The sequence below is a fragment of the Phalaenopsis equestris genome, unplaced genomic scaffold, assembly GCF_001263595.1.
Source record: "Phalaenopsis equestris unplaced genomic scaffold, ASM126359v1 Scaffold000291, whole genome shotgun sequence".
Classification (NCBI taxonomy): domain Eukaryota; kingdom Viridiplantae; phylum Streptophyta; class Magnoliopsida; order Asparagales; family Orchidaceae; genus Phalaenopsis; species Phalaenopsis equestris.
This window is the reverse complement of record NW_018164733.1, coordinates 54,351-75,011: the sequence shown is the minus strand read 5'-3', so window position 1 is coordinate 75,011 and position 20,661 is coordinate 54,351. Positions and strand designations below refer to the sequence as shown.

At 37.0% G+C, this 20,661-nt stretch overlaps 1 protein-coding gene across 5 annotated transcripts; it reads left to right on the top strand.

Moving 5' to 3' along the window:
• Positions 1–695: 695 nt before the first annotated feature.
• Positions 696–16,673, top strand: LOC110025146 (protein CHUP1, chloroplastic-like). Of its 5 annotated transcripts, none has more exons than XM_020725438.1 (4): positions 696–1,040; positions 5,775–5,848; positions 5,931–6,722; positions 15,966–16,673. In XM_020725438.1, exons 1-4 carry the CDS (start codon positions 899–901, stop codon positions 16,362–16,364), a joined length of 1,407 nt encoding a protein of 468 aa, XP_020581097.1. In that variant the 5' UTR covers positions 696–898; the 3' UTR covers positions 16,365–16,673. The 5 variants fall into 5 exon arrangements, with proteins under 5 accessions (XP_020581097.1, XP_020581099.1, XP_020581102.1 ...); XM_020725440.1 differs by having other exon boundaries at positions 5,775–5,853; positions 5,923–6,722; XM_020725443.1 differs by lacking the exon at positions 696–1,040 and having other exon boundaries at positions 5,721–5,848; positions 5,963–6,722.
• The last annotated feature ends 3,988 nt before the right edge of the window (positions 16,674–20,661 follow it).

Below are 20,661 nucleotides of genomic sequence, written 5' to 3'. Positions count from 1 at the left end.
TATATATATATATATAGCAATTTCGTCCTTTAAATCTATGCATGAAATTATATACTTAACTTTTAAAAGCTTAATAATGCTAATTTGATGTGATATTAGAAATTTGAGTGCCACACGGGTAAATAAATAAGCCTTGATGTGTGACATGTAACTACGATTGAACGGTGTGCTATGTATGCTACCATCCCTTTTTAATTTGAATTTGTATTTTTCTTACCAAAAAATATTTTAAATTTCATGTTATTTATCTCAAGATAAATGTCTAACAACAAAATTTGTTAATGGTATGTAAATCTCCATGAGCTTTCTTGAGGATTATCCAAGGTGACTAGGCCAGCATTTGCATCTTGCGGGTGAGAGGAAATAAAGGAGCGATCTTGGCGGGCTTTCGCTTTCCTTCTCATCTCTATCCTTTCTGCCGCCGCCTCTGGTTTCAATCTATCAAAGCTTCCACTGTTACGCACAACAGACCCAAAAAGCTTGAGAGGAAATAAAGGAGCGATCTTGGCGGGCTTTCCCTTTCCTTCTCATCTCTATCCTTTCTGCCGCCGCCGCTGGTTTCAACCTATCAAAGCTTCCACTGTTACGCACAACTGACCCAAAAAGCTCTCTTTTAGCCCTCCAAAAATTCCACCTTTCCTCTTCGTCTTCATCACTTCTTCCATCATTTCCTTCTATCTCCTTGTTTCAGTCGCTTCATTTCGTCTTTCTGCTCTTTTTACTCCAAAAACACGGAAATTCGTCTCCTCTCTTCATGGAGGAGGCAGGGGAAACGATGCGGCTTTTGTGTGAATTAGAGAGAGCAGAAACGGAAGAGAATATAAAATCAAGTTTTCATTTTGGTTTCCAGATTTGTTTTTGTTTTCATTTTCGTTTTGTTGTTTGAGCTTCACTGTCGATGGAAACAATGGCGGGAAGAAGGAGAGATGTGCAGCATCTGGTTCTAAAACTTGGAATTGCTTTGGCTCTATCGGTGGCTGGTTATTTTGCCGCCCAATTCCGCTTCCGGCACCGGCCTCCCTCTTCTTCGTCTTCCTCAGGTTCATCACTCTATAACCATTTTATGGGCTTGGTTAAGTACTTTTTGGGGTGCTTTCTCGGAGGGCGGGTGATGTGACGGCCGATGGTTGGCAGTTTAAATGGTGCGAATGTCCGGACAAAATATTTCTTCACATTCTTGTGAGAAAATGAAAAAAAAAGACAATTTTATTTTTATAAATGTGGGAGTATATAATTTAAATGAATAATGTTGGACAAATTTCTTTTCCTTCTTCAAAGTTTTGATGTGAATTGCTTTCACGCTCTAAAAACATAAAAATTAAATAGGTGAGGTTAGTAAAAAATCATTTTATTTGTAAGAAATTAATAGAGGACATTAGGGTTGGAACTAATTAGCTTTAGAGTAATTAAGATTTCAAACGAAAGAGTGACATTAAGGAGAAGTAATATGAAGAGAATATATATGATTCAAATATGTCCTACATCCCATAATATTTCTTTTATGATGTTCTAATTAGCCTTAGACAATGAGCTTTCATACAAAGAATATTGGCTTTTGATTAGTTGGCTAAGGATACATTAGAACTTTACAGAGTGATGTGCCTTTCATTTCATCTATTAGTAGCAGGAGAGTACACACTAAGGAAAATGGTTCATCTCAATTAACATTAGGCAAAACATGCTTTGAGTGTATTATTAAAAAAACAGTGTGGTGTAAATAGCTTTTTGGAAGCATTTTTATCTAGTTGATAGGAAGATATCAACAAGGCTCATTAGTTAGGTATCTTAAAAATATAAAATAGATGGAAAAGAAATTAGCATCAACCAACCTCTAAATTGTTGGTGGGATGCTAGGAGTCATCCATTAGAAAATCGTCAAACACTATAGGAGATGATGATTAGAAGATAAGATATTAGTTGTGGGGTAGTTAATAATGATTTTTAAGAAAGGCAAAAGCCATAAGTAAGAACACGAAAGGAATCCATGAAACAAGATGCTCCATTTTGGAGATTCATACAAGTATATTATGCCTGTCAAAATGCTAACATGTTGGTCTGAATAGGTTCATGGGGTGCTAAAGTAGCATTGGCTTGAGATGCCAATCAAAACTAAGGGAATAAAGCAACAAAAGTTAAGGGCACTTGTAGATATAAAAAAGGTAAGCAACATGTTGAAAGATGATTAGCTTGTTTCAAGAAAAAGATACTAACAAAAGTGCTTTAAAGGGTTGTTAGATCAAGTGAATATTCAAGTTTTAGCTACTTTAACAAGATACTTTAGCTTGGTGAGGAGGAAAGCATATTTAGAGATAGTGTCCATAAACTAGTTTCCATGCCTAAGCAAATTATGCTAATATAGGAGATGTAAAAGAGTTCCAATTTGAAATCAATCAACAAGCATCAATGGTAAAAAAAAGTTGCTATGGGGTGTGACATTGATAAAATTTGAAGCGCTTATAGGAAGCTAAGAGTCCATGTAGAAAACATGATTTTTTTTTCAAAAGTTAACAAGCAACTACAATGGAGATGTTTATTATGGAATTACTGTGAAAATGATCGATAGATACAAGTTGCATATGTGGATAACTGAGCCGCGTGCTAAATTGAGTGGTCGAGTTTGGATGGCCCTTGAGAGTTAGTAACACATTGAGCCCTTTAGAGATGTATATAGATATATAAGAATTGAGCGATATTTATATGAAGAGAGGAACTGTCTAAGATATGTATGCAAGGAGGAATCATCTAAAGTAGTGATTAAAAAGGCAAAAGGTGAATATAAGAATTGCCAAAAGCTTCAAGAGAGCATATCCAAAGATTGCATAAACTCGAAAGGCGCATAATTAAAAAGGTGTTTATTTACTCGCTCGTGCACGCACACGCACATGCACACGAGCGCACACACACACTCGCAAAATAAATATATAGTCATATCGAGGTTCTAGCAAAATATGTAAGAGTGGCAAGCAAATAGAAAATCATAGTAGATATATCCATGAGGCAAAAAGAAAATATATTGAATGTAGGTTTCATCCAAAATCATGTGGCAAAAATGCAGGAGCACATGATATGAAAATTATTCTAAATATAATTGCAAAACACTTTGAGTCAAAATCAACATTTTTGTTGGATAGTGAATTAGATATTTACTACTATTGTATCAATAGGAGTATTAGCATAGATGTGTGTTAGAAAATTTGCGGCAATAGAGTATAAGATTATCGTCTTAGCGTGATACGAAGATCCAACGTAGTAGGCGAGTAACGGGGTCTTCTTTCGTGTTTCGCCAAAGAGGAATGTCATCACCGCTCTGCATAGCAGGCGAGCAATGAGATATTCATTCGTGTTGTGACTAAGGGAAAAGTCATACTCGCCTTCGGTGGCATGCAAGCAAAGGGATCTCGTTTCACTTTAAGATGAAAAGGAAAATTATCCCCGTCTTACACAACATACGAGCAATAAGATCTTCTTCACGTTGTAGCTAAGAGGAAATTATTTCTCGTCATGCGTGGTAGGAAAACAATGAAATCTTATTTCACGTTGAGGTGAAGAGGAAAGTCACCCCTGTCATGCGTAGTATGTGAGTAACGAGATCTTATTTCACGTTTTGAAAATGTTGACAATTGGAGAACCTTGTGCCACTGAGAACTAGAGGAAGGGTTAGAATGTGGAGGATGCGGAGTCAATGCTGACAGAGAGCAACTTGATTTTGTTTCGAATGAAGTATTACTTCCCGAACGACATAGTTATGAAATTGCTGACTAGAGAAAATGATTGCTTCCGCATTCGTGCCAATTGATGGAATTTTGTTGATGACGTATCAACTATTACTAAAATTGTACAATTCCTTTCAATTAAAGTAATAAGTTGTGATGTGAATATGTAGAAGAAATCTATATTAATCTTAAAGGGAAGATAATCCACATGAAAAGAATACTTGGAAAAACCCATATGGAAAAAGTTCGCAACACATACAGTTTTAAGCACAACAAGAGACATTGGATATTTACAGTTTTACGTGGTCCACAGCTTGTGCCCACCACTACGGTCTACAGTATCATCAACCCACAAATCCAGCCTCTGCGACCTACATACATGATCACAACATACTATAATGACCTACGTGATCAACTACGACCTATATGACCCACAACTCGTGCAGCTCGCAACTTCGACCCCTAAGACCTACAGACACCATCACAACACACTGCTATGCCCTACATGACCGATTATGACCTACTTGGTCCACAACTCGTGCAGCTCACAGCTCCAACCTCTACGACCTATGAAAGTATTCACATCTCACCACTACTGCCCACTTGATCAACTGTACCCTACGTCGTCTACAACTCGTGCATCTCCCAACAATGAGCCCTACGACCTATGAATGCCATCACAACTCAACATTACGATCTATATAGTTCACAGCTCATGCAGCTCCCGACTCCCGCCTCAACCTACGAACATCATCGCAGCCCACCACTATGGTCTACGTGACCGACTACGACCTATGAGGTCCCATCTTATGCAACACTTGTACGACCCAGGTGATCGACTACGACTTATGTGGTCCACAACTCATGTAACTCTCGATTTGAACATTTTGCGGCTTATGTACGTTGTCACAACACATCAATATGATCTATATGACAAACATCGATCTACGTGATCCAAATCTCATGCATTTCCCAAATCTGACCCCTGTGGCCTTTGGTTGTTAACGCAACTCAACACTACCGCCTATGTGACCAACTGGGGCCTATGTGGCTCACAGCTTCTACAACTTTCTATTACGACCTCAGTTGCTCCTGAAGCAACCGTCTGCAACCCACATTATCAATCACTATCATGACTTTCAACTACAGCCTACATGACAAGCTAGTGATACATATATCATCGACAACTTTCACCATGAACTTCTATTTCCATAGCAATCTTCTTCGGTCTCTGTAGCCCACAATCACCGATAATTACAACTAAACAACATCTATTATCTATGAACTAAAATTGTACATTTACAATGATCTTCCCCAATTTAGGAGAAGAGCGAACATGTGTACTCATATATTGATTGTTTCAATTGGGCTAGACCCTGTGTGCTTTTCACTTTATAGGGTTTGACACATAAAAATCAATGTGTCTCATCCTGCTTACTTCTCTTTTATTATCTGAGTGTGCGTTGGAGTTTCGTACAACACTAAGACACTAAATAAATACTCTACCACCTCAGACGTTCCGGCATGCATCAAACAATCACTTATTTTACACAAATTGAATAAAAAAAATACATATTAAAAGTTATTTTCTTACAATTAAATAATATAAAAAAAGTACTAATAAATTAATTCATTAAAACTAAAAAAAAGAAAATGAATTGCATTAAATTACTTTACATATTCACCAATTAGAATTTAAATAATTTTAAATAGCAAAGAAACTCCACTTAATTAAATTCTATTATATATCATATATGAATATATGATATGAGATCATCAAATTTAATATAAAATATTTAATAAATTATTTATTAAATTATAAAATAAATAAATTCATGCATATAAATAAATAAATGGGCTATGTTCTTTATTAACTCGTTTAAATTTCAAGTTATTAAAAAATGTTTTGAGTTAATTTATTTATTAATTTAAATAAATGTGATCGTATTATTTATTTATCAATTTAAAATAAACATGATTGTGTTTTAATGGAGTGCACTGGTTCCTTTATAGCCGTAGTCATTAACCCCTTGATGCAATGATTTTACTTCCTAATCTCAGCTTTGGAGCCAGAATCTAGCAGCAAATCAACCAACGATGTCGAGCTCAAGGACGACCTCCGTATTCAAAGATGGGTATGGTCTGCTGTTCGTCCACAGATTCTGAGCACTTTTCAAATTTTGCCCAATTTCTGAATTCTTATGATTAGGGTTTCAGGAAGGGGACTTATCTAAGTTCATCGATGACAGCTCAACGATCACCACCATCGCAAAGACAGCGGTGGGCGACCCACCCGGCAGCCGGAGCACTGATGACGAAGAAGGCTTTCTGCATCCCGAAATCAACAAGCCTGGTTTCAAAGACATGGAGCTATCACTCAAAGACCCGGAAATCACAACTTCAACTTCCACAACGAGAAGATCCAGCACTAGAGAAGATGATTCATCAATGGAGCAAGAAATATCCCATCTCAAGAACTTGGTTTTCTTTCTCCGAGAGAGGGAGAGGAAGCTCGAGCTCCAGCTCCAGCTCCAGCTCATCGAGTATTGCGGAATGCAGGAGCGAGAAGCTGCCCTGAGGGAGCTAGAGAGCCAGCTGAAGATTAATAACATGGAGGCGAAGCTGTTCGGGCTAAAGGTTGAATCGTTGCAGTCGGAGAACCAAAGGCTACAAGCCCTAGTTTTGGTTCATTCGAAAGTGGGGAGTGAGCTTGAGGCGGCTAAGGGGAGGAATACGGTTCTAAAGAGGAGGAACAAGTTTAATGGGGAGCAGGAAAGGGAGAAGATTTCTTCGCTTCAGCAGACGATTTGCGTGTCTCAGGCCAAGGGCCAGAAGCATGGGAGGGATGATTTGGAGATAGAGAGGAAGTTGAAGAGATTGAAGGAGTTGGAAGAGGAAAATGAGAGTTTGTGGAGGATGAATTTTGGCCTTGTTCAAGAAAATTTTGAGTTGAATGGGAACTTGGATTCAGCACAGAAGAACTTCAACTCAGTCATTGAATGTCGCAAGGTATTCACGCTCCCTTTTTATTTTTAACTGATTTTTTGCCATCCATTGTTCAAAAACAGATTAGAAATGTATTTTGTAATATATAAACTAATAGAAGAAGATGGAGCGCCGCAAACAGCTGGTTGCTGTACCCAAGAAGCAAGAAGAGATGCGAAGAAGGGAAGTGCAGGAGAGAAATTAGAATATGGAGAAGAGAGCTCAGCCAATCTTATACACCCGTAATACACAATAACACCAATACAGGGAGCCTATTTATATAAACATGACCTGTTCAGCCAAACAAAAGGCCAGAAACAAAAAACAGAAACAAGCTTTATGAACCTAACATTAATACTGCTCCTCAAGTTGATGGTTCACGGAGGAAGTATGAGCTTTTTGTATAAGTTGTTGAATCTGTTGGAGCTAAGGGCGTTGATAAAAATGTTAGCCAGTTGATCGGTGGTTGATATGTGATGAACCATGATATGTTTGTTGGTGATGCAAAACCGATTGAAGTGAACGTTGATCTAAATGTGTTTGGTTCTTGCGTGAAAAACTAGATTATTAGCGAGTGCTAGAGCTAAAATACTATCACAGTGGAGTGGCATTGGTTCTATGAAGGGGATTTTAAAGTCCTGAAGAAGTTTCCTTAACCAGATAATGCCGGCTGCTGTAGCGCTTGGTATTTAGCTTCTGTGGAGGAGTGGGCCTCAATAGTTTGTTTCTTGGTATACAAGAAGATGAGAGTTGTGCCAAGAAAGGCACAAAACCTGGTGTTGGATTTGTGATTTGCCTGACCTTCTGCCCAATCAGAGTCGGAGAACGGCTAGAATTGTAAGTTACCGCAATATATTAGTAAACCTTCGTCGCCGGATCCTTTTATGTATTGTAGTAGCCATTTCAATTGAATGAAGTGTTTCTTGAGATGTTGACACAATTTGTGGAATGAAAAAGTTATGTTGGGTTAGGTGAGCGTAAGATATTGGTGCGAACCGACGAGGTGTCTGTAAAGCTGAGGATTGTTGTATAGTTCTTCATCGGTGGTAGTCGTTGTGACCTTAGTGGAAATGGGAGTTGCAATCGGCCTGCATGCCTACATTCCAACCTTCGTTAATATAACTTAGACACATTTGGACTGACAGAGGTATAATCCGATGGAGGTGTGATCTATCTGGATGCTGAGGAAGGTACCTGCCTTAGCAAGATTTTTTACTTAAAAATGATATTGTAATTGATTGATAATATGAGTCAAAAAGTTGGACTTTCTTTCTATAATTAGGATATCGTCAACATATATCAAAATGTAGCTTTTCGGATTGGATTGGTAGATACCACAAGGGAGGGATCAACGTGGCTTAGTTGAAAGCCGAGAGATTGTAAGGTGGAGTTGAGAGTAAAGTGTTATTGTCTTGGAAGCGGACATGGGCTAGTTTGTTAGAATTTTTGAAGCCAATAGGTTGCAACATGAAGATTGTCTCACAGAGCAGATCGATGAGGAAGGCATTAGATACATCTAGCTGAATTATTTCCCTTTGTTTTGAGTTGGCCACAGTGAGAAGGGTGCATATAGTGAGAAATTTGGCAAAGGGGCTAAAAGTCTGATCATAATCGATACCATGCTGTTGTTTATAACCCTGTGTCACAAGTTTTGTCTTGTGATGGAGAATGTTCCCATCTGAATTTCGCTTTATTTTGTACGCCAATTTACAATCAAGGACATTTTGTGATGGTGGAGTGATTGAAATCCAAGTTCCTTGGGACAGAAGGGTTTGGAATTCCTCAGGCATTGCTTTGCGCCAATGTATGTGCTTTGCAATCTCGTGATAGGAGGTTGGATCCTTGGGGGTATCGGTAAGAGTATGTTGCAACTTGAATATGGCTTTGGGCTTTAGATGTCCGATTTTGTCATGGGTGAGCATGGTGTGGATGTTGGGTTAGGGTTGTTTTTGGCTTGAAGGGATTTTGAGAAAGGAGGGGTGGGAGGATAATAATGATTGTTATGTGAACTGTTGTAGGTAAGAGTGGTTGGGTTTCGGTGAGGTGAGTTGAGGCATTGGGAAAGCAGAGGTACGGTAGGAGGTTGTGATGCTGAGATGGGAGTTACGGTATTATGGTTGTGTTTTGGCAAGGTGGGAACTAAGGTTAGAGGCGGTATGCGTTCGTAGGGTTTAGTGGTGGTAATGATTTTGGGTATGGAAGGGGGAGTGATTGGTTATTGTCGATGGTTATATGTTGGTGACCATTGTATGGCTGACATAATATATTTTTGGTTTGCGAATAAGCGCTAGGTGGCGCCTGCATCAAGTAGCCATTCAGTACCTTGAGCGGCTGAGTTGGCTACCATGACAGATTGTGATGGAGAAGGAACTTTGTAGGATGGATCGATGCGATAATAGTATTTGATTGTCAAGTGATCTGGTTTAGAGCTGATTTATCATGTAAGAGGGCTGCTTTGTTTGGGATTATGGGTGCTGGAGAGATTTGGAGTGGCAACATTGGATCTGCCCAGTGAATTGAAGGACCGAAGGCGGGGTGCTGGCAGGCGGCTGGACACGACAGACGAAGGCGATGGATGGCCGACGACGAACGATCAGTGGCTATATCGACGACAATGGCGGACTAGGGGGGGGTGGCGGTTGCAGACTACCTCTAAGGGCGACAGGCGTCACCAGGGGATGGTTAGCGGTGGCAGACGACAGCCTGGGGCGACGGACAAACGATAATGAACGACTGACGACGACTGGGGCAACAACAAACGATGAGTGGTGATGGGGACAACAACAGACGGCCAACGACGACTTGCTTATAATATTTTACGGTGTAACTTAAATTTGACTAAATCGTCTGGATTCTAAATTTAGCCAAAATGAACTAAGGGATGAACTTCAAATTCATTCATTCTTTACATTATTTTTGTAATTCTTCATGCCCAACAAATAATTTCTTAAAATTCTCATAAAAAAAATTACAATGCAAATTCTCCCAACTAAAAAACCTCTAAAGCACTTAGAAACATAATTAATGACTTCTTAAAGTTTTTTTAGGGCTAGTTATTTTTAATTTTGTATGCTTATAGTTAAAATGAATATCTTAACGTGGAGATTTTGAAAAGTGTAAGATAACTCAATTTTGAGCTGAAAGCTTTGAGATGTTTCAGAGAACTTGAAATGATCAGGGAGCTTTCTTTACACTATTTTCATGGATTGTCCCAATTTTTTCACAACAATTACTAAAATATATCCTTAAAAATCTTTAAGTAGGTCTTATTCCTACATATTTGAGATAGGTTTTGTTGAGATTTGTATCTAAATTAGAGTCCTGATTGTAAATAGGAAATATAGAAGTCTATGAAGTTATTTGTAAAATGTTTTAAAGTCCTATATAAGCCCAAATGATTAATGAATGGAACAAGTTTTTCAAGAAAAATTACTTTCTTTTTGGTATCGAAGCTTAACCTAGTCACATTTCTCTTCATTCCCCTTTGTCTTCGCGTAGCTGGATGAAGCTGCCACGAGATCACAAATAGGTCCGCGACTGGAGCTACGGGATCGGGAAGAAGCAGCCTCTTTGGGCCACAACTAGAGTGGGGGGATCACGGTTTAAGTTTTGCAATACAGTCGCAAGGGTGGCCGCGAAGCTAATTGGGAAGACACCGACGAAATCGCGACGAGGAACAAGAGATAGTCACAGTTGGAGTTCCCTATGTGCGTGATCCAGAGTTTGCTACGAAACTAGAGAAGGGGCGATGGGTTCGAGAGTCCTTTGTGGCTGGATTTGCGAGACGAGGAAGAGGAGACGTCGGGGGTAAAAGCTAGTGAGATAAGGAATAGGCAAAGCTTAATTTATGTGTCGCGATCCTACTCCTATTGCGAAACCAGAGAAGCAACTTCTATATGAACTACAGAGACTGAAGCGAAGGATTTCAAATCGATGAAAGCTTTCTTCGAACAGGAGAGGTGCAACCTTCTTGTGATTGAGGATGATGGGAGATACAAATAGTGTGGGAGGCAAAGGAGTGGAACTTTTGTGAAAGATAGATCTTGAAGTTCTGAAGGTCTTAGTCAGGCTCATACAGTGAGCTGACGTCTCAATTGGAGCCACTACCTCAGCACGTGTTTCGACGTAAGTGAAGCTAGATCTCCCTCATGGGGATCTGAAGCTTGATAGACTGACCATGTTTCTGAGCTGGTCACATTTGATCGAGGCAGCGTTAGTAGGGAAGAGACTAGAGGGATATCTGATGGGAGTCAAGGTTGAGTTAGGTATGATAGTTGCTCAGGGAGAAACCCGTAGTTGCTACAACTGTGGAGAAGTGGGACACTTGAGCAAGGCCTGTCCAAAGCCACCCAAGGAGAGAGATAGATAGATGTGGACAATTTAGAGGTCGTGGTCGTAGTCATGGAGGCCAAAAAGGTGGGAAAGGGGGTACCGGGCAAATTTGATGATATTGGAGGACGAGAGATCGACTGGTGGTCTTTACTGATAAGGATCACGAGCTTCTTGAGATGTTGAAGAGGATGCATAGAGCGAAAGGTGATATGACTGAGGATACATCCATCTTATCGTCATTCAAGGGCAACATTGCTACTGATGCTCACCCAGCCAAAGGTACTTGTGATACATATTCTCTTGTCTCTATATCCACCATAAGAACACCAGAGTGATTAGTAGATTCTAGTGCATCTCAACATGTGACAGGTAATGCCAGGGAGCTCTCTTCCTATACTCATTTAGCAGTTTCAGAGAACATTCAGACTAACGATTGTATAAAACAACATGAAGTTGGTAAGGTTACAATGAGGGGTACCAATTCTTCGATTTTATTTAATGTTTTGTATGCTCCTTCCTTTCCAATCAACTTTTTACCCATTAGTGTTATTATTCTTCAACTAAAACGTGTTGTTTCATTTGATATTCTTAAAGTGATCTTTCAAGAGAAGGGGACTGACACTTGGCATGACAAACTCTAGAACTTGGATAGAGAGGGGATGAACTCAGCTCTGACATCCATGATAGAGGGATCTGGGAAGAGCGTGCAGGATGTGATGTTGCTACATCACAAACACATGGACCATTTAGTCTATTGAGTCGTCGTCGTTGTATGAAAAGACAAATAAACAAAAATTTTTATGTGATGTTTGTGAGTTTGGTAAGCATACTAGGAGTTCTTATGTGAGTGTTGGCAAAAGGACTCATTGTGCCTTCTATTTGGTGCATTCAGATGCATGAGAATATTTTTCTACAACTTTGATTAATTGTTATAGATACTTTGCGACTTTCATTAATTGTTTTTCTCATGTTACTTGACTATATCTGATGAGGAGCAAAAGTGATGTGATTGCTTGCTTTAAAGACTATAATAGGGCGATTCAGATCTAATATGGTGCAGTAGTGAAGATATTAAGGTCTGATAATTGGACAGTATACCAATAGGACAATTGAGAAGTACCTGTCAGCCCAAGGGATACAACATCAAACCGCATGTCCATACACACCGGCACAAAATGAAGTAGTAGAGAGGAAAAATGGATGCATTCTAGAGGTAGCCCAAATCATGATGATCTCGATGAATGTCTTTAAGCACTAGTCGTGGCAAGCATTTTAATAATCGCTCAATTGATCAACAAAATACACTTAAGAGTGTTGAAGTGACAATCTTCTTATGAGTTGTTGAAAGAAGATAATGACAAGATTCTTCTATTGAAATTATTTGGTTGTGTATGTTTTGTGAAAGATAATAAACCATCAATAGAGAAGTTGGATCTTAAAACTGTGAAAGTGTGTTTTTTGGGTTATTCTGCTATTCAAAGGGACATATTTGTTGGAGCCCAATAGATAAGAGATTATTTGTGAGTTTGGATTAGACTTTTAGAGAGTTCTCCTTGGTGGTGATTTCACCGTTTGGTGACTTGTCATATACTGAAGGTATGATGCGAGAGGGGGAGAGTAGTGATGGTGAGAGATTGATACATGTGGAAACGATTCATTGTCCCGTTGTGTGGGAGGAACCTGCTAAGAAAGGGCCAGACAATGAAAGAAATGAAGCTGGGGAAGAGCCGAATAATGATAAAAATGAGCCCGAATGTTGTGGGATTCAAGCTCAAGGGGAGCTAAAAGTGTATACGAGGAGGCAAAATTAGGGATAGTGTCCACTGTGCCACTTGTGTCATTAAATCCCTTGTCCCAGTTTACCCTAACTCTTGATACACTTGCATCATCCAACTCAGAATCAAATTACATAGGTGATATGATTCCCCTTCCTTCTCCTCCCACTCTCATGACTTTAAGGACCTCTCGTTCCCCTTCCTTCTCCTCCCACTCTCATGACTTTAAGAAGGACCTCTCGCAATAATGCGGGTCATCTACTGATAGTTATTCACCTGATTGTTTTTGTTTCTCACATGACATTGTTCAGTTTGTCTCATACTCTAACATATCACTTGTATATGGAGTATTCATTGCATCTTTGGACACTGTCTCTATACTCAAATGTTGGTAGGTAGTTAAGGATGATTCAAAATGGAAGGCTGCCATGTTAGAGGAACTTGGTGCTCTCGAGAAGAATAAGACATGGGAGCTCGTGTTTCTACCAACAGAGAAAAATGTTGTCTGGTGTAAATGGGTCTTCACAGTGAAGCTAACCTTCGAAGGAAAAACTGATTGCTGCAAAACATAGTTGGTGACTAAAGAGTATGGTCAGACATATGACATCGACTATGATGAGACATTTGTACCAATGACAAAGATGAACAGTCAGGACTCTTATATATCTTGCTGTGAATGGTGGATAGAGGTTACACCAATTAGATGTGAAGAATGTGTTTCTGCATGTGGATTTGTTGGATGAGGGTACAAACCAAACAACGCGCAATGTATGTAAAGTGAATAAGTCATTGTATGTTTTGAAACATTCTCCCCGAGCTTGGTTTGACGGGTTCAGAAGAGCAATGGTAGGTACGAGCTATCGGTAGATCAATGCCGTCCACACAGTGCTCGTTTGATGAAATGGTGGTCACACAACTATACTTGTTGTGTATGTGGATGATATGATAATCACAAATGATGATGAGGGAGAGATTGCGATGTAAAGACAAGATTGTGCAAAGAGTTCGAGACAAAGGTTCTGGGACAACTTAGATACTTCCTTGAGATTGAGGTGGCTTGTGGAGCAAAGGGTATTGTACCATCTTAAAGGATGTATGTGCTAGACTTGCTCACAGAGATAGGTATGTTGGGATGCAAGCCTGCAGTTTCACCAATTGATCAAAAAAGAAAGTTGAGTGTAGAGTCAGGGGAGCCAGTTGATCAAGAGAGATACCAAAGCTTGGTTGCTCGTCTCATCTAATTGAGGCACTCGTCCCGACATATCATTTGCAGTAAGAATGACGAGTTGCTACATGCATGATTTGAGGAAGGGCCACATGGATGCTGTGTATCAGATTTTGAGGTACCTGAGAAGTGCACCAGGAAAGAGGTTAATCTTCCAAAAGAATGTCATGTAGGCATTGTGGGCTATTGTGGCTCTGACTGGGCGAGTTGTGCTGATGACAGGAGGTTCACATCTGGATACTGTATGTTTCTAGGGGGCACTTGGTCTCTTGGAAGAGTAAGAAACAATCGGTAGTAGCGAGGTCAACAATAGAGGCAGAGTATAGGGCTATGGCCTTAGAAGTTGTCGAGATGATGTGGCTGAGAACCTTATTGGTAGAGCTCAAGGTGAACCAAGAAGTTCAAATGAAGTTGTGGTGCGATAATATGTCAACAATCAGCATTGCCAACAACCAGGTGCAACACGATAGAACTAAACATGTGGAGATTGATAGGTTCTTCATCAAGGAAAAGCTGAATAACGGATTACTGGAGCTACATCATGTAGCTACTAGAGAGCAAGTGCCCGACTATCTCACAAAAGGACTTAGCTCATTAGATTTGTTTAAGTTATGTGACAGGATGGGTTTAGTGGATATCTTTTGCCTATCTATCTTGAGAGGGAGTTTTGAGATTTATATCTAGTTTAGAGTCCTAATTGTAAATAGAAAATATAGAAGAAATCTTGGAGTTATTTGTAAAATGTTGTGAGGCCCTATATAAGCCTAAGTGCTTAATGAATAGAACAAAAGTTTTTCAAGAACATTTGCTTTTGTTTTGTAGTAGAGATTATTTTACTCGAGAATTCTATGACTCTATCGTTTGGAACTCGGAATGTGTGCCTTCAGGATGACTCATTTGGAATCTTGAATTGGTGCCTTTGGGATTTCGCGTGTCCAAGTTTCTCCTCCCGCTTTCCCTGTTTACTTTGTCTTTCCTCCATCTAGAAAGACAATCAAGTTAACCACATTCTAGCACTTGAATTCTGACGTCGGCTTTCTTCATTGTCATTAATCAATGCTGATTATCATTATTGATTGTCTTCCAACACCCATCATTCACCAATCTGACAAACATTGTTGCCACTCTTCTGAGTCTTGCCATCAATTGAAGGTGCCATTCACCATCGCCCATTGATGCTTGGCATTGCTTATTCTTATCCGTCAAAACTTGCTACCACCGTGAAGCAACTCTAACTTTTGTCTCCTCTTTTCTTACAGTGCCGGCAAAAGAGAACCCTTATAGTTCAAGCCTTGTAATCCTTACTCCACAGTAAGGGTCATTAATATTTTATTGGCGTTTATTAAGATAATTAGCTTTGAACTAATTAATTATTAAAAGATCATTAAGCTTTTTTATAAATCTTAATTGCAATTAGCACCTCTTGGATAATAAACTGTTTTTTTTGTTAGGAGCTTGCCAATTAAATATTTATGCTAATTATCAATTAGTTAGGATTAGAATCTAATTGAGATTATTAAGATTTTATTAGTATTATATTATAACAATCTCTTATCTAAGATAAAAAATTAATAAATGCATGCATGCATATATATAATATTGATGACTAAAACAAGTTATTGGTGATTATGATTGTAAATTTAATTAATGAAGGTTTGATTTGTATTTGTGATTATAATTCATACTTAATTATCAATTAAATAAACTTAATTAAATCCCTAGTGAAGAAAAAGCAAAAATAAGGTGAGTACAAAACAGATCCAAATATGGCTCTGGTTTTACATCATGGATATCTGTAATACATAGTATCCATCCTATTTGTCTGTCGCTTATCCATAGTTTTCTAAGAAAAACAACTTATTGCAATTTTCTATTCTCACTTAGCATGTTTCCCTCAAAGGCTTTCCATGAGATTTTTCTTCATATGATTTGCAGGCTGAAGAATTAGAGGAAGTCCAGAACCTGAAGCAATCCAATTACCAGCTTTTAAAGGAGATTGAGAAGCTCCAGCAAAGTCAGTGCGCAGATTTAGAAGAGTTGGTTTATCTCAGATGGGTCAATGCCTGCCTAAGATATGAGCTGAGAAATTACCAGCCTGCACATGGAAAAGTTGTTGCAAGAGATGTAAGCAAGTGTTTGTACCCCATATCTGACGAGAATGGCAAGCATCTCTTTCGAGAGTCAGACGATGTTTTCGTAGAAATTTCGTCGAACCAGAAGCACAGCTCAAAAAGATTCAAGTTCATCAGCAAGCTTAAGAGGCTGGTATTTGGAAAGGAGCATCACTGTAATAGAGTCACCTCAGTTGAAAAAACTCCATGCAAGCTATATTAAAAGAATTGGCTGGAGAGCGGACCTCCCAGCCAATCCCATTTGCATTATTTGAATCCCACAAGGTTGAGATTCGAACCCGGTTGAGATTCGAACCCGGGTCAAGAGGGGACTTACGTCACTGCTGCCAACCAACTTTACCAACCCGGTGCACGCATGGATGAAATATATAAATACATTAAAATTGTGTGCTAGGTATGTAAATTTTACTTTCATTTTTTATGACCTTTTTCTCATCATTAAAAGCTGAGAAAATAGTTTGTTGAACTACATTACATATTGTTGGATTCTTTTATTGCATTTTGCTTTTGCACTCCGAAAAGCAAGGGCTTTCTTTCTTAGTAACTTAAGAGTGAACCCATCGAAAAAAGATTGTTTAGCTTATTATGACAATAGAATCCCTTAGAAAGAGATGGCTTTAAAGGTTATGATTCCCCTGCACTTTTCTAATTCATTATAACAAAATTGAACATTCAACCATTAATTTATTAAAAAATATATATTAAAACAATATTTTCACTAATAAAATTATATATATATATAATTTTATTAGTGAAAGTTTACCTGTCAGATATATAAATACATAAAAACTATGTGTTGGATATGTAAATTTCCTTTTCATTTTTTATGGCATTTTCTTCTTATTAGAAGTTGAAAAAATGATTTGTTCAACTACATTAGAGGGCAGATTAATAATTATTCATTATTGCATGCTTTTATTGCATTTTGCTTTTCCACTCCAAAAAGCCCCTGGCTTTCTTTCTTTGAACTTAAGAGTGTGCCCATCAAGGTAATCTTTTTAGTTTATTATCACAATAGATTCTCTTAGCATTTACCCACTTACCGCCCAATCCTTATGTATTTACATATTTAAAACTTAAATATTATTTTTTACATTAACACCCACCAAATCTTTCACTGTGAAGCTTGATCGGCGAATTTGGACTCCGAGTTGACAGTTGATCGGCACAATCAGGCTCCACATAATAACATCTCCCTATCATAAAATAATCATGCAAGAAATGTATGTCACATGAAGCCTTGTTTAACATACATTGATTCTATTTTGCATGTTCCGTGGCTATTTTTTGGGTTGAATTTCACTCAAGTATTACAAACATCGATTTCTTATTAATTTGCATATGCCTAATGCAGGAAGTATTATAATTATCTTTATTTACAATTCAGATATATTTTTATTATAAATGAAAATGATGTTTATATTGCACTCAGGAGAGCATAAATTTATAATACAAATCAATAATACTATATTCATAATTTTGATTAAAATCACTGATGTAGTTTTGCATCAGGACTTCAATCAGGGTCTACCACGTGCACTAACATGCCCGCTTTAGTAAAAAAAAAATTAATACTTTGGTGGGCATGCCTGTATACGTGACAGAATCTGATTATAGTCCTGAGACAACTCCTGATGCAATGTTTTTTCCACTTTTGCTCTCAATATTAATGTTAAAAAGTAACAATAATGTGGGGGTGATGGCAAAGTCAAACGTTCCTAATAGAATTATTATTAATCATTCATTATAACATATTTGTATTTTTGCGCTTTAGAATTATTCTTTAATTTAAAGTAAAGCCATTAAATAAAATGTTCCCTTCGACTATCGTTTTAATTATCTTTATTTACAATTCAGATATATTTTTATCATAAATGTAAATGATGTTTATATTGCACTTAGGAAAGCATAAATTTATTATACAAACCAATAATACTATATTCATAATTTTGATTAGAACCACACTTGTAGTTTTGCCTAAGGACTTCAATCAGGATCTATCACGTGTACCAACATGCCCGCTTTAGTAAAAAAAAAATTAATACTTGGGTGGGCATGCTTGTATATGTGACAGACCCTGATTATAGTCCTTATACAAAACTGCATTAAGGACTCCTGATGCAAAGTTTTTTCCACTTTTGCTCTCAATATTAATGTTAAAAAGTAACAATAATGTGGGGGTGATGGCAAAGTCAAACGTTCCTAATAGAATTATTATTAATCATTCATTATAACATATTTGTATTTTTGCGCTTTAGCCATTAAATAAAATGTTCCCTTCGACTATCGTTAACTTGTAATTAGAGTTCTGTAATAATGACTAAATGAATATGGTGGGCCATATCATTGATTTTAAATAACTAGATAATACTTTTAATTAAAATAAATTATGATGATAAATCAATAGAATTTTGATTTTTGGGAGTTGAGCATTACTCGTATGTTAGGGGTGCAAGTCAGTGAAGCCAACTCGTGAGTGGGCTCGAGCTCAGCTCGATGAGTGGCTCGTGAACTTAGCTCAATAAGCTAACGAGTCAAGCTCAAGCCAACCCCAACTTGACTCATTAGCTCTTGCGCTAGCTTGTTTAAAAAAAATATTAACATAAAATATGTTAAATTTCAAAACTTTATCTTTATGGTATTAGCAATGTTAATAACATAATATTTTTTATTATATATTAAGTGATTTCATATTATTTATCTGCTAATTGTTCATTCTATTTGTCAACTTATTTTAAATTAATATCATTTTCTTTCTTTTATATTACACAAGCCGGCCTGTGAGCCTGCTTGAACTCACAGGTTTAAGCTCGAGCTCGAGCTCGATAAAATTCTCAACTCGATTCCTTCACTATAAATATTGAGAGTCGTAGGATGTTAGTTTGGTTTGAAGATAAGAAAAAAAAAAAACCCTTAAAAAGTAGATCAATTTTTGGCTTAAATTAAACTTGAATCGAAGTTAGTCAGTTGACAAAGAGTCGGCAAATGAGTCAAGTCTCCACTTACTTTGCCTATTGTTTTAGTCCATTAATTTCAACTATAAGGTTCTAAGGTCAAGATTTAACACATATGAATGTGTTTGTAAGTTATTCATAGCAGAGTTATCATGATTTTTACCAGAGATATTGTGGATAACTTTCGTGATTTTAGCTTCTTCATGGAAGAGTTCTTCATATTTTGTTGGAATTGATGTTAAACATCCACAATCTATATTTATACCTATATAAAAATCATGAACATGATGATCTCATCACTTAGTATGAGATTGGTAATATTTTTTTCTTAATTTTTAAGGAATATGAATTGAAATGAGGTTGGTTTGTCTCCACCTTTCATCGAACCCCTCTCTGCAACGTGAGCCTTAATGAGGGTGGTACTCGAATTGTTAGGCACAGTAGAGCAACTCAAGGCTAGTATCATAACATCTGACCATTCCTTATGAAAAATATATATATACATATATATACTTATATTAGATATTAAATAGGAAGAAAGAGGTTTAATGTTTTAACAATTAAATAAGGATTGAATTGTTTAACATAATAGTTATTAAAATTGTTATAATATGATTTAGACAAATATAATAACAATACAACAAGAGAATTTTGATCAATTCAATGTACAACATTCCAATTCGGGATATTTTACCATTGAATATTTTAATTATAATTTTAAATTAAAAATTTTGGTACACATTATTTTATTTATTTTCTTTATTCTTAATATAAATATTTTATTTTTAATCATCCAATTAATATAAACAAATCAAAAAATATATTAATATTCTAATCAAAAGGTAAAAGTAATTTCAATCCCTAGTTGAACCGATCGGACATCATTTTTAAAATTATGATTTGTTACATTAAATAATCTACAAGCACTAAAGCTTTGACATTTTAAAGAGGCATTTATATACATATCACATAATACTTATAAATTTTCATATTATCATATCTAAATATTTATATTTATATCACTCAAATTTTAACATCACATTTTAAATATCACAATCATTATTTTTAAAGAAGCTGAGCACATATTTTTATGCATAAATCATGTAAAATACATAAAAAATATCTGGTATGAATGTAAATTTTCCTATTTTCGAAGATGGAACATATTAAAACATGTAATATAGGGGTGAATGGGGTGTTCATGAGACTCTTAAAGCCATTTTATTCCATCAATGCAGTGGTTACAAGAAAGGGAAATCAAAGACCCTTACTACGTGTAAGAGTCCTTCTATTTATAGAAGTTAAATGAATAAAAGTATAATTACATCATTGCCCTTGCTAAAGGGATGGGTGTATTGTAACTTCTTCTTGTTTTCTACCTTTCTATTTTGATCATTAGATTATCTCAATATCGGCACATAACAATTTTTTGGTGCACATATTAAGTTTTATGATTTTCTTTCTCATTAATAGCGACAACTACGATAAAAACAAGATAACTTATAAAGCAATATATATATATATATATATATATATATATATATA